The sequence below is a fragment of the Mustela erminea genome, chromosome 8 (genome assembly GCF_009829155.1).
Source record: "Mustela erminea isolate mMusErm1 chromosome 8, mMusErm1.Pri, whole genome shotgun sequence".
NCBI lineage: Eukaryota > Metazoa > Chordata > Mammalia > Carnivora > Mustelidae > Mustela > Mustela erminea.
This window is the reverse complement of record NC_045621.1, coordinates 66,075,919-66,089,084: the sequence shown is the minus strand read 5'-3', so window position 1 is coordinate 66,089,084 and position 13,166 is coordinate 66,075,919. Positions and strand designations below refer to the sequence as shown.

The following is a 13,166-nucleotide window of genomic DNA, read 5'->3' as shown; positions in this document are numbered from 1 at the left end:
CTATGCCCCATGAGTTCTGTATATATCCCATGTAATCCAGACCACTTCCCCTCAGAAGGAAAGGTCATAACCCTCATTTTACAGAGGAAGAAAGCGAAGTTCAGATAGGAAAAACAACGAGCTTACAGATGTTGACTCTCAGGGTGAGCAACTGGCAGGTCAACTTCAAAAGGAGTCTGCCACCCACAATGCAACACTGAGCCTTCATCCAGTCACAAGGTTCTGTGGTTCTCTGAAATACTGTCTCACAGGCCACTGGAACCTATTACTGAACCTATTATCACCTTATCAAGAACTAGTCAACCAGAGTGAGGGACACAGGTACAGGCAAATACAAAATAGATCAAGAAAGGCCCCATGTGCTGGGTGTGGTTCTGCGAGAACCCTCTCAGTGGGGTGCTAAAACACAAAGTATAGGAACAGCAATAAGAGTGCAGAGGACAGTCACAAGTAGGGCAGGTATTCGGAAAGGATGGCAAAGCTGAGCTGCAAAGACAAATTCAACCTACTTCCCACCTTGCCTTGGACTAGCCCTGACTCCGGGTTGTTTGTGCAATCCATACCTAGCCTAGACCATAGACCATACCAACAACTGTGTCCCTATAACATTAAGACATGACAAAAGGGCAGGCAAGGGTATACAGGTGGTGTGGCATGAGCACTCACTATGACCTCATTCCCAGTGTCAAGGCAAGGGGGTGTGCCTTTTGAATATATGAAAACCACAGGTGTATCTTTAGATAGAGCTTTTCAATGAATCAGACATCTTCAAACAAACCTGCAAATCAGGAAACCAAGACGTAAGAATTCTCATACACTCCTTAGTCTACCCAGGAAACCAAGACGTAAGAATTCTCATACTTCCTCAGTCTCCCGGAGACTTTGTAAATCTTCCTTAATCTGCTTAGAGTATCTCCTAACTGAATTATACCAGAGCCTCCTACTCACAAAAATAAGTAAGAAAATGATTGAAACAATGAAAACAAACCCTGCTTTGGAACAGCTGGCCCATATTTGACCTTTTTCTCAACACAATGGAGTGATATCAGGTTACAGGCCTAAAGGGCAGGTATGGCATTTCACTTAGGGCCTGACCAAGAACTATTTATTCTTGCTTTGTTTCCAGATTCACTTGGACAGGACAGATAGATTTGGATCACTAAATACTCATCTATAAGATGGAAGGGAAAGACAAATACCTTTTCACTTGCTAATAGTCACCCTTCAGGCTAAATGCAATGTGCCTGCTGTATTTCATCCAATCATTCCTGTTACTGAAATAGCATGCCAAAGCAAGAGAGACAGATCAAACCTGGCATCAAGGATGCAGAAGTACAACAAAAGATTTTATTTTAATAAAATATTTCTGCAATATTTTGTTTCTATTATATATTTTTAAGATTTTTATTTATTTGAGAGAGAGAGAGAGAACAAGTGGTGGGGACGGGCAGAGGGGGAGAGAGAGAGAGAGAGAAGCAGACTCCCCCGCTGGGCAGGAAACCCTATGCGGGGCTCTATCCCAGAACCCAGAGATCATGACCTGAGCTGAAGGTAGAAGCTTAACTGACTGAGCCACCCAGGCAACTTTCTGTTTCTATGATAATCAAAAAACTAAAACTTTGGAAAGCAAGAATGCCAGTTACTTCAAGTAGTGGAGGGAGCAATGCTAACATATTTATCACTCTTCCCTAAAATAGATAACCAGGGCGCCTGGGTGGCTCAGTGGGTTAAGCCGCTGCCTTCAGCTCGGGTCATGATCTCAGGGTCCTGGGATCGAGTCCCGCATCGGGCTCTCTGCTCAGCAGGGAGCCTGCTTCCCTCTCTCTCTCTGCCTGCCTCTCCATCTACTTGTGATTTCTCTCTGTCAAATAAATAAATAAAATCTTTTAAAAAAATAAAATAGATAACCAGTTGTCTAAGTCCTAAAATTTCATAAAAAACATAGTGGTTAAAAAAAAATAAACAACAGGGGCACCTGGGTGGCTCAGTGCGTTAAGCCTCTGCCTTCGGCGTGGGTCATGATCCCAGGGTCCTGGGACCAAGCCCCACATTGGGCACTCTGCTCAGCAGGGAGCCTGCTTCCCTCTGCCTCTCAGCCTATCTGTGATCTTTCTGTCAGGTAAGTAAATAAAATCTTTAAAAAATAATAAAAATTAAAAACTAAACAACATAGTTACATCACAAATGAAATATCGATAGCTTCTCTTGTGTAACTTAGACACATTTGTAGATATGTCGGTATAAGATCGTCATTCTGTGTAGGCACTGAGGAACTCACCAGCTTTAAGTGATACTATAATTCAGACAACAATTGTAGGTAAACATGTCCTCCAAACCACAGGTAGGTATAATTTCCCTAACAGATTGGAATGGATTTCAATAGGCCCCTAACCTTCAGGGAGGGTGGTTAGCATAGTGGTCTGCATGGACGACATGGAGGTGTCAAATAAAATATTCAGAGAAGAATTCCTTAGCCTTAGCTAACTGCAAAATAAACACTTCCACTTTTTACCACCAGCCTTCCATGCAGGGTTTGCTTCGATGGCATTTTGCCTATTGGTTTAGATCAAACATGGATCACAATTTAAAAACTGTTCTGGTCAGGGATTTATTTATTCAGTAACATACTAAGTAGACATAGTTAGCTTTTACTGAAGGCCAAGAGCAGTATTAAATACTAGGAGTGCCTTCCTCATGTTTCCATTGCTTACAGATCAGTCACTGATAAGTAAGTGGATCATTGCAAAATGCTGTATGGGAGTCCCAGCTGAATGGGTCACAGAAGGAGGTTGTGCCAGATTTTGGCTCCCTATTATGATTTCATCAAATTCTATACCAGTCTTAGAGGTGTTCACGTCATAAAATCATAGCAAACCCTAACTTCTCCCTGGAAAATTTTTGGGGCTATGAAAAAAGATGAAAACCTGAAGAAATGAGCATCTTAGGGCACATGGTTATTTAAGTGGTACAAAGGATGGAGAAGAGGGTATGCAAAGAAATAAGACAGTCTCAGTTGCAAGGAAAAAACTATTTGTGCCAAAAGAATATTGAAAAATAAGAATAAAGTTAAAAGATGAACACTTCCAGACTCTATAACTTACAAATCAATAGTAAGCAAAATAGTGTGGTATTGGGGGCACCTAGGTGGCTCAGTTGGTTAACCATCTGCCATTGGCTTAGGTCATGATCCCAGGGTCCTGGGATCAAGTCCTGCACCAGTCTCCCTGCTTGGCAGGGAATCTGCATCTCCATCTCCCTCTGTTCCTTCTCCTCACTCTCTCTCTCAAATAAATAAATAAAATATTTTTTAAAAGTAGTGTGGTATTGGCATAAGAACAGATAGATAAATAGAATAGAATTGAGAGTCCAAAAATAAACACATATATCCATGGCTGACTGCTTTTCAACAAGGGTGCCAAGATCATTCAGTGGGGGAAGAATAGTCCCTTCTGCTGCATGCTGGGACAACTGGATACCCACATGCAAAAGAATGAAGTTGGACCTGTACCTCACCCCATATACAATGACCAATTCAAATGGAGGCGAATCTAAATAGGAGAGCTAAAACCATAGAACTCTTAGAAGAAAACATAAGAGTAAATCTTTACAACCTTGGATTTGGCAACTGATATTTAAATAGGGCACTGTAAGTACAAACAACAAAAGAAAAAATAGATTAATTGTGCTTCAAAGGACACCATCAAGATATTAAAAAGACAACCCATAAAATGGGAGAAAATATTTGCAAATCATGCATCTGATCAGAGTCTAGTATCCAGAATATACATACACACACACACACACACACACACACATATATATATATAAATGTATGTATATATGTAAATGTATATACACATATAAAACTTTACAACTCAGTAACAAAAAGACAGTTAACTTAGAAAATGGGCAAAGGATTTTAATAGACATTTCCCCAAAGAAAATACATTCAACACCATTAATCATTTAGGAAATACAAATCAAAACCACAATTAGGTAACACTTCACCACTTCATACTAAGATGGCTATAAGTTTTTAAAAGTGGAAAATAACTGGGCTCCTGGGTGGCTCAGTTGGTTAAGTGTCAGGCTCTGGATTTCCACTCAGGTCATCCTCCCAGGGTTATGACATCGAGCCCTGTATTGGGTTCCATGCTGGGTGTGGAGCTTTCTTAATACTCTTTCTCTCCCTCTGCCCCTCCCACGCCCCATGCTGTACACATTCTCTTCCCCTCTCTCTCAAAAAGCAAAAAAACAAAAACAAAAACAAAACAAAATAAAAAAACAACTTGGAAGGTAACAAGGCTTGAAGAGGATATAGAGAAATTGGAACCCTTAGACTTTACTGGTGAGAATGTGAAGTGGTGCAGCTGCTGTGGGAAACAATTTGGTGATGCCTCAAAAAGTTAAACATAGAATTACAATAGAATTCAAAACAGGCACTCAAACAAATATGTGTATATATACGTTCCTAGCAGCACTATTCACAATAGCTAAAAAGTGAAAACAGCTCAAATGTCCATCAACAGATGAATGGATAAACAAACTAAGGTATATAGATACAATGGAATATTTAGACATAAAAAGGATTGAAATACTGATACACTACAATGTGAATGAAACTTGAGAACATTATGCTAAATGAATGAAACCAGACACAAAAGGTCACTTATTGTATAATTTAATTTGTATGAAATATCCAGAATAGGTAAATCCATAGAGTCAGAATACAGATGGGTGGTCAGCAGGGGCTGGGGGAGAGGAGAAATAGGGAATAATTGCTTAGTGGGCACAGAGTTTCCTTTCGGTGAGATGAAAGTGTGTTAGAAATAGAAGTGGTGCTTACACTAACACTGTGAATATACTCAAATATATACACTGAATTGTTCACTTCAAAATGGTTAATTTTATGTTGTATGAATTTTGCCTTTAAAAAATCCAGTAACTACAAATTTAAAAATAAATAAATAAAATGTATATAGAACCTTCATTCGTCCATTCATGCCACAGCAGGAAAAAAGGTCCGATGAGGAAATACTACTATGTATTAAGGTACTTTGTTGGGGAGAAAATGGTAAGCATACCTGTACCAGTCTAATGGCAAAGTCAGACCTTAATCAAATAATCATTTTCTTGAAGCATAAGCACCATGAATGAAAGAAAATGGTTCTAGACTAGATCAGGAGAGGCTTTTCTGAAGATGTAAAAAATGAGCTGAGATAGAAAAGGTAAGTTAGAATTAATAACTGAAGTGAGGAAGGATGGGTTGGGGCAATTGGAAATAACATTCCATTCAATGGAAACAAGGCATGCAAAGATCCTGTGGTGGAGACAAAAAGGAAGCCAATACAACCTCCGCATTTGAAAAATTTATTGGTAACAGTTTTGACTATTTGTAAGCCACGCACAGGCTTATTACATGTAGTAATTTACAATTTTACAGAGACGCTAATTCAAATAGTGAGGCTATGTGAGTGGCCTTAGTCAACTTTGTTATATTCATTACCACATTTTTTGTTGTTGAAGAGGACACTTAAAAGTCTTACATACTCTGTGGCATTTTATGAGGAAATGACATGCCATGGTGGTATCTATGATTTTAAAGATCCCAAGAGGTCCCCTTGAGACTATCCAGTGCCCTGTAGGCTCAACAGAGAGAGTAAAACTTTGGTAAATGGCCAGATTTGGCCACAAAATATATTTTGTTTGGCCAGCATAGCCTTAAAAATAAGATTCTGAATGTCTTTTGGGAGGGCATGACCTCTTCAGTCTAGCTCCAGGCTTCTCTTCTTACTGTCTAATTTGACACCACCAACCTGTTTCTCTTACTTTCACTTTCTGTTTGGCCTCTGACTATGTTTGAATTTGTGCTCCTCCCGCCCCCCACGAAGAACAAGGAGAACAAAGAGAAGGCAGCTTGATTCTTACACAAGTCAAGACTGTTGTGGTAGCAGAGATTTCTGCACATTCGTTGACATAAACCTTGGCATGGAGAATCGATCTATACTTACCAGGACTGCGGAGGTGCCCTTGTGCAGAGAAAGAGAAGGGAGGTGCACATGTCTCATGCCAAGCAACACAGCTACAAAATAATTACAGAAAGCAACAGTTTCTTTGATTTTTTGCCTTCAGGTTTTTACATGTCAGAAAGGCCTCCAAGGGGCACCACCTACAGCAATTACAGCCTCTCCTTGCAATGTTGCAAGAACAGAACATTTGTGTTTTCCCAGAACTATTATCACAGTATGTTCTGAGACAATGGAGTTCAATAGGGCAAAGAAAAGGCTGGAAATAGGAGGCCAGCACATTCAAATCATTTTACCCTAGCCAGTCACTCAATAAATATTTATTGAGTACTTACCATGAGCTGAAGCAGGCCAGACATGGGAGACAGGAAAGAATAACTTCCCATTTTTAACTGAAACAAATCATTCCCTCTATTTATGACACAAAAGGTCTTGCCTTCACACTTCACCTACAGTCCTTAAGAACTCTGACATTATCACTGCCACATTCTACAATGAATAGCCTCTGGAAGGGTAAATATAGAAAAATAGCCAGAAATGTTTTGGGGGGTGGGGGGAAGGAATGAGGACTCACCCTGAAGCTATTAAAAAAAAAAAATACCCCTTAAAGTAATGAAAACACTGTGGCACTGTTTTAATCACAGAACAGTATATAGGAAGTGCAGAAACAGACCCATGTGTCTGTGGTATTTTAGTGTAAGATAAACAGACATTTTGATCATTGAGAAAGGATGAACTATCCTTTAGAGTAGAAGGGGATGAAGAATGTATCCTGCGGTATTGGGACAATAGGTTACTCATATTTTAATAAGCCTAGTTACCTTCTGACTTGAATTAAACATAAAAATAAATTCCAGATGGCCTAGAAATCTAAATATCTAAAAACCCGTATATTTCTATTATCTAAACACAAAACCTCAAATGATAAGATAAAAACTTTCAAAATTTTAAAGGTAGGGAAGAATGTCATAAGCATGATATAAAATTCAAAAGGCATAAACAGAATGTCTGAGGTTTAACTGCATTAAGGTTTCAAATACTATACAGAAAAAGATAAATAAAATTAGAAGCCCCCCCAGAAAAACACAGAAAAAAAACCTATAATATATAACAGTTTAGAGTCACATTTTAAGCATCTACAAATTACTACGAAATATAAACCCCAGTGGGTTGGGCCGCTGCCTTCGGCTCGGGTCATGATCTCGGAGTCCTGGGATCGAGTCCCGCATCGGGCTCTCTGCTCGGCGGGGAGCCTGCTTCCCCCTCTCTCTCTGAATGCCTCTCTGCCTACTTGTGATTTCTCTCTGTCAAATAAATAAATAAAATCTTTAAAAAAAAAAAAATCTATGAAAGCATGAACAACCAATTCACTCAGATAAAGTACAAATGACCAAAAACATAGAAATATATTAAACTCTACCAATAATCAAAGTAGTGAAAATAAAATGATTTTTACCCACCACATTTGAAAAAATGTTGAAGACTGATAAATTCAGTGTGGATAAAACTGTAGGGAAATGGGTGTTCTCATACACAGGTGGAGAAAAATACAACTGGCACAGCCACCTTTTCAAATAATTTAGCAATGTGTGTCAATATTAAAAATAAATGTATCTTTTTACTCATAAGTTCCACTTTTTACTAACTGTCCTATAGAAATGCTCACAACAATACACAGATATACCAATGTACACACAATGATATTCACTGAAATTTTGTAATAGCAACAAAAAAGAAACAACCCCAAATACCCAACTATAAGAGAATAAATACATTACAAAACTCCTGTACTGTGGGATACAACACAGCCATTTTAAAAAGAATAATCTGGGCCTAATCAGGGAAATACAAATCAAAACCACAATGAGATATCACCTCACACCAGTCAGAATGGCTAAAATCAACAAGTCAGGAAATGACAGATGCTGGCGAGGATGCGGAGAAAGGGGAACCCTCCTACACTGTTGGTGGGAATGCAAGCTGGTGCAGCCACTCTGGAAAACAGCATGGAGGTTCCTCAAAATGTTGAAAATAGAACTGCCCTATGACCCAGCAATTGCACTACTGGGTATTTACCCTAAAGATACAAACGTGGTGATCCAAAGGGGCACGTGCACCCGAATGTTTATAGCAGCAATGTCCACAATAGCCAAACTATGGAAAGAACCTAGATGTCCATCAACAGATGAATGGATAAAGAAGATGTGGTATATATACACAATGGAATACTATGCAGCCATAAAAAGAAATGAAATCTTGCCATTTGCGACAACATGGATGGAACTAGAGCGTATCATGCTTAGCGAAATAAGTCAAGAGGAGAAAGACAACTATCATATGATCTCCCTGATATGAGGAAGTGGTGATGCAACATGGGGGCTTAAGTGGGTAAGAGAAGAATAAATGAAACAAGATGGGGTTGGCAGGGAGACAAACCATAAGTGACTCTTAATCTCACAAAACAAACTGAGGGTTGCTGGGGTGAGGGGGGTTGGGAGAAGGGGGGTGGGGTTATGGACATTGGGGAGGGTATGTGCTTTGGTGAGTGCTGTGAAGTGTGTAAACCTGGCGATTCACAGACTTGTACCCCTGGGGATAAAAATATATGTTTATAAACAATAAAAAATTTAAAAAAAAAAAAACACGAATAAGCTGGGCCTATAAAGTACTGACAAGGAAAGAGATCTTTGATAAAATTGGTAAGTGAAGAAAAAAAAGTTAGTAAAACATGAGCATTATGATGTTTTGGTCAAAAACCCCATTTACAAATAAGTGTGTTATATAAATATATATTAATAGGTGCATAAAAAAGTATAAATGCACATAAACACATGAATACATACAAACATATGTATACCAGAAAAGAGAAAATGTCTGGGAAAGTACAAGCCAAGCTCTAATCAGTCACTACATCTAATAGAAAGATGCACGGTAGTCTGAATTGTAAAATCTTTTTATAACAATACCTATCGCAGTCCTTTCATAATAGAAAAGCTAATCAAGGAATAAAGTGATAAAAAAGGGAGAGTAATGAGTCAAACCATCTTCTTTGTTGCTGCACCATGACTTCAAAACCGTCATCACCCTTGCCTCCTAGTCAACATCTCCATCCCTGCCTCTTTCTCCTATAAGATGCTTAACATCTGAGAGGTTAGTTAGCACAAGAGGTTTTTTGCAAGACTCATTCCCTAAGCAATGATCTCAGTGAGGGAGGGTAAAAATTTTCGAACCACATGTGCCTCATGCCCTGGAGACAGTAATAACCTTTCCCCTACCCAACCATGGCATATCTGGGCTTTCACTAGAATGAACTTCACAACTACAGGAAGTCCCTCCTGCTAATAGGAGTATGTTATACCCATCAGCAGTTTGGAGGCAGGAAGAAGGTTGCCAACCACTGCTCTAAGGGCTGGTTAGTTAGATCCTCTGAAATCCCCTAGTGACACTGGGATTGTTTTTCACTACTTAATACTTAATGGGCAGAATACTTAAGATTGATTGTATGGTCCCAAACAAAGCCAAACTCATTCAGTTGTGGGAAACAGGAAACTAATTCATTTAAGGTGTACTTTCATTCCATATAATGTTTTTTTTCCCCATTTAAAACTCTTAATAATTGGGGAGCCTGGCTGGCTCAGTCAGTAGAGCATGGGACTCTTGGTCATGAGTTCAGAGTTCAAGCCCCATGTTGGGCATGGAGCCTACTTAAAAAATAATAGTAATAATTTTTCAAAAGTTAAAAAATTTTTAAATTCTTTATAATCATATTAACTAGATATTAACTGTGTGTAATTATATATTAACTCTAAGAGAAATACTATGTGGAGTAAGAGTTAAAGAAATACAAGACCACATATAAAATAAGACTCTTCTTCACAAAATTTCAATTTATGCTGTTATTACTCATTGTGCCTCTTCCTTTTTTAAAATCAGAAGTCACGCAGATCTCATTATCTGCAGCAGTGTTGAGGGTTTTAGGAACTTCGAGAACTGCTGAAGGATACATCCAGCCTGGTGGAAAGACTTGCTGACGCCTGCTCCCACAGTTCAGTCTTGCTTCAGGGCTTCAGAGAAGTATCCAAAGCTCACAAACACCTAGCTCTTTAGAATTTCCCAGTAAGGCTTTAATTTGCCTCCTGCTGCTAGCTGTAATTATCTAGCCAGCGCCTGAAAGGGAAAATCCGGCCTCCTGCTTCTACTCTGCCTCTATGACAGTTCTATGTTGCTTGCTTCCTGTAGGCTTTCTCATCCTGCATAGACCTGGACACAAAAAAAAGGCCCTGAAATACTGGGCCGCGTGTCCTTCTGCATAACTGTGTACCACACAATTAGGAAACAATTACTCATGATAATTATCATTTCTTATTGCAAGTAGACTATTGAAGATTAGCCATTAAACCACTCCAACAACTTCCAACTGTTGTTTTGTTTGCTTGATGGAAGCTAGGATTCTGACTACGGGCATTCTCTTTAAATTTGCCTCTTTCCCCATCTGACCATTTTAAACACAAAAAGTCAGCAAAAGCATTTGAATGTGAGAAATTTATTAGTAACATCCTACCTTAATGTGACTGTGTTTTGTGCCAAGAACATAAAATTAGAATCATCTGTAACTATTAACAATTCAATTTGAGGGAACCATGATTCCCTCAAATTTCAGATAAATCAATTGATCTACAAAGTAACTCAAAATAGCAACATCCCCCAATTGGATATATGAATACATTGTCTGGACTCATTTAAGTCTAGGGCATCTTCATTAGCCAACTTGGATGCTTCTTCCTAGGATTTCAGTCACCAAAATAAAACCTGGTTGAGAAGATGGTGCAGATAACTAGGGTCCTTATGGTCTTTAGTGTTTGGCTGAGGAACCACCACACACTGACAAGTAGATTGGTTTAACATTCGGGGAAATTACTCTCATTGCCATTAGTTGATTCCAGCTTCCCTGTCTATTGGAACATCTTGCCAAGGCTGGGATGTCTCCTCAACAGGCAGCCTGCACAGATGTAGCCTCTAAAAGCCTGATATTCCTCCACGCCGGCACCCACCATGGTTTGTCAACTAAGTGAACAAACCTTCTTTTTGTAATTAGCACCTCTTCTCCAGATTTGTTTTGATTCTCCGAGAGACCTGGTATATGGAAATCTGTTTCATCTTCACTTTTAGCTAGTTTTGAGATAGAAGACCATAAAAACAAAAACAAACACTAACTCTCAAGTTTTACCAAATAAGCCATTTAAGATATAATGTGGCAAATTTCCAAAAAAGCAGAAAAATAGCCCCCATATATCTCATTTTTGTTTCACAAGCGTTAGTTGAAGCTGGCAGCAAATTAGATGTGTCAGGATGAAAACAGGCAGCAGGAACTGGTTTCAATCTTATCACTGTTACTGTTTCTTCTAAGGCTCAACCCCTTCCTTTATTAAATCCCAGTGGTGAAAATAAAAGGAGAAATCGGTAGGCTTGCATCTGTAGCACTAAGTCCTTTATCGTACCATTCTGGTCTGGTCCAGCCACCAAGTACCTTATGCCTGATTACCAATCTCCCAAGAAGGCTTTCCACATTACTCCACTCCAGAGGGACATGACCTGGGGGGAGTGGTGGAGGAGGGGAAGGGGCTGGGATAAGATATGCAATGTAAGAATTTAGAAAAAAATTCAGGATCCTTAAATTGAAGGTTGGAAGGTTGGAAGACTCACTAGTCTTCTCTTGTGGCTCTAAATCACCTAGTATGGTATGAAATAAGGGAGGTGCTGATATGCAGATAATGACTCCATTTTTTTAATATGGGCCACCCCCCTCCACACATATCAGAACTCCAGCAAAAAGACTGACAAAACCTACACTATCCAGAATGCTCTCCATCAAAATAGGGGAATGAGAACATATGAACCACACAGAAATGTCATATGTTACCTCCACTCACATTTCCTTGGTCAAAGCAACTCCCAGGGTGAGGCCCAGTTTTGAAACCTTGTACCAGAGGAAGGGAACCGGGATACAGACCAGCTCTAACTACTACCATGCCTGCACTGCATACCTCAGAAGGAGCTGAGGATCAGATGAAACAAGATATGAAAATGCTTTTAAAAACTGCAAACCCTATCCAACAATGAGTTCTTTTACTAATGAGTTCCCCACCACTCACTGACAGTATTCAACACCTTTACCACACTGAGATTGGATAACCTCAACCCAACAATGCAAGCGTGTTTTCCGGCATTCGGAAGAAGCTATAGCTCTCATCAGAGACCCCATATAATTCTTACTGTAATCTAAGAATGTAACGTTTTTCCATAATGCCCCTTCCCCTCACTAAAAAGCTTTTTACCCCTATTTCTGAGATCCCAGAATTGGGTTCAAATCTGTTTATACTCACTGTCCTGGGAACAAAGCGGGAGAAAATGTAAGCTATACTACTTGGTTGCTACTCTGGTCCTAACATAGGCTAGTCCTGAAATCTTAGCCAACAGCGCACCTAGTGGTACCTCAGACCTGCATTTTGCTTCAAGTGTGTTTGCACTGGGGTACCTGGGTGGCTCAGTCAGTTAAGCCAAAGACTCTGGATTTGGCTCAGTGTCCTGGGATCAAGTCCCTCCTGGGGCTCCATGCTCAGTGGGGAGTCTCCTGCCCCTCCTCTCTCTCTCTCTCTCTCTAATAAATAAATGCATCCTTTTTAAAAAAAGAGTGTTTGGGTGTAACAGACCCAGAAGACGCCCGTTCTTCCAGCCTGCGACCACCCTGCAAACTCTTTTCCCTTCAGAAAAGTGTTTTCCCTACTCTAGCCATCCTTTGCCTCCAGGGCCAGCCACCTCCGTTTTGGGGGCTTACCTCCTTATTGCCGACCAACCAGCAGCTCCCAAGTTTATTCCACTGAGGTGGAGGCTGCCATCAACCCCCTGGTAGACAGGCATCCGTAGGCCTCCTACAACTACATCTCCTTGGCTTCCATTTTGACCCCATGAGGATGTGGCTGTGGAGCGCAGCAGCCCCTGCTTCCCAAGTTGTTGAGAAGAGCAAAGGCTCAGGTGCATTGGGACCAGGGGAACTGCCCACAGCCACGCCCCATCCCAGGACGTGCAAGAAGAGCGAGGAGCAGCCCTGGAAGCCGCCAGAGTCCCGGACAAGAGGCCAAC

The 13,166-nt window shown here is 40.1% G+C and overlaps 1 protein-coding gene across 1 annotated transcript in view; it reads right to left on the bottom strand.

Moving 5' to 3' along the window:
- The window catches only part of MYO3B (myosin IIIB), a 296,489-nt gene extending 283,545 nt beyond the window's left edge, over positions 1-12,944 (bottom strand). The window contains exon 1 of the mRNA XM_032354332.1: positions 12,862-12,944. Within this exon, the coding sequence (XP_032210223.1) occupies positions 12,862-12,944 (83 nt within the window). The remainder of the gene's footprint in view (positions 1-12,861) is intronic.
- Positions 12,945-13,166: the final 222 nt, after the last annotated feature.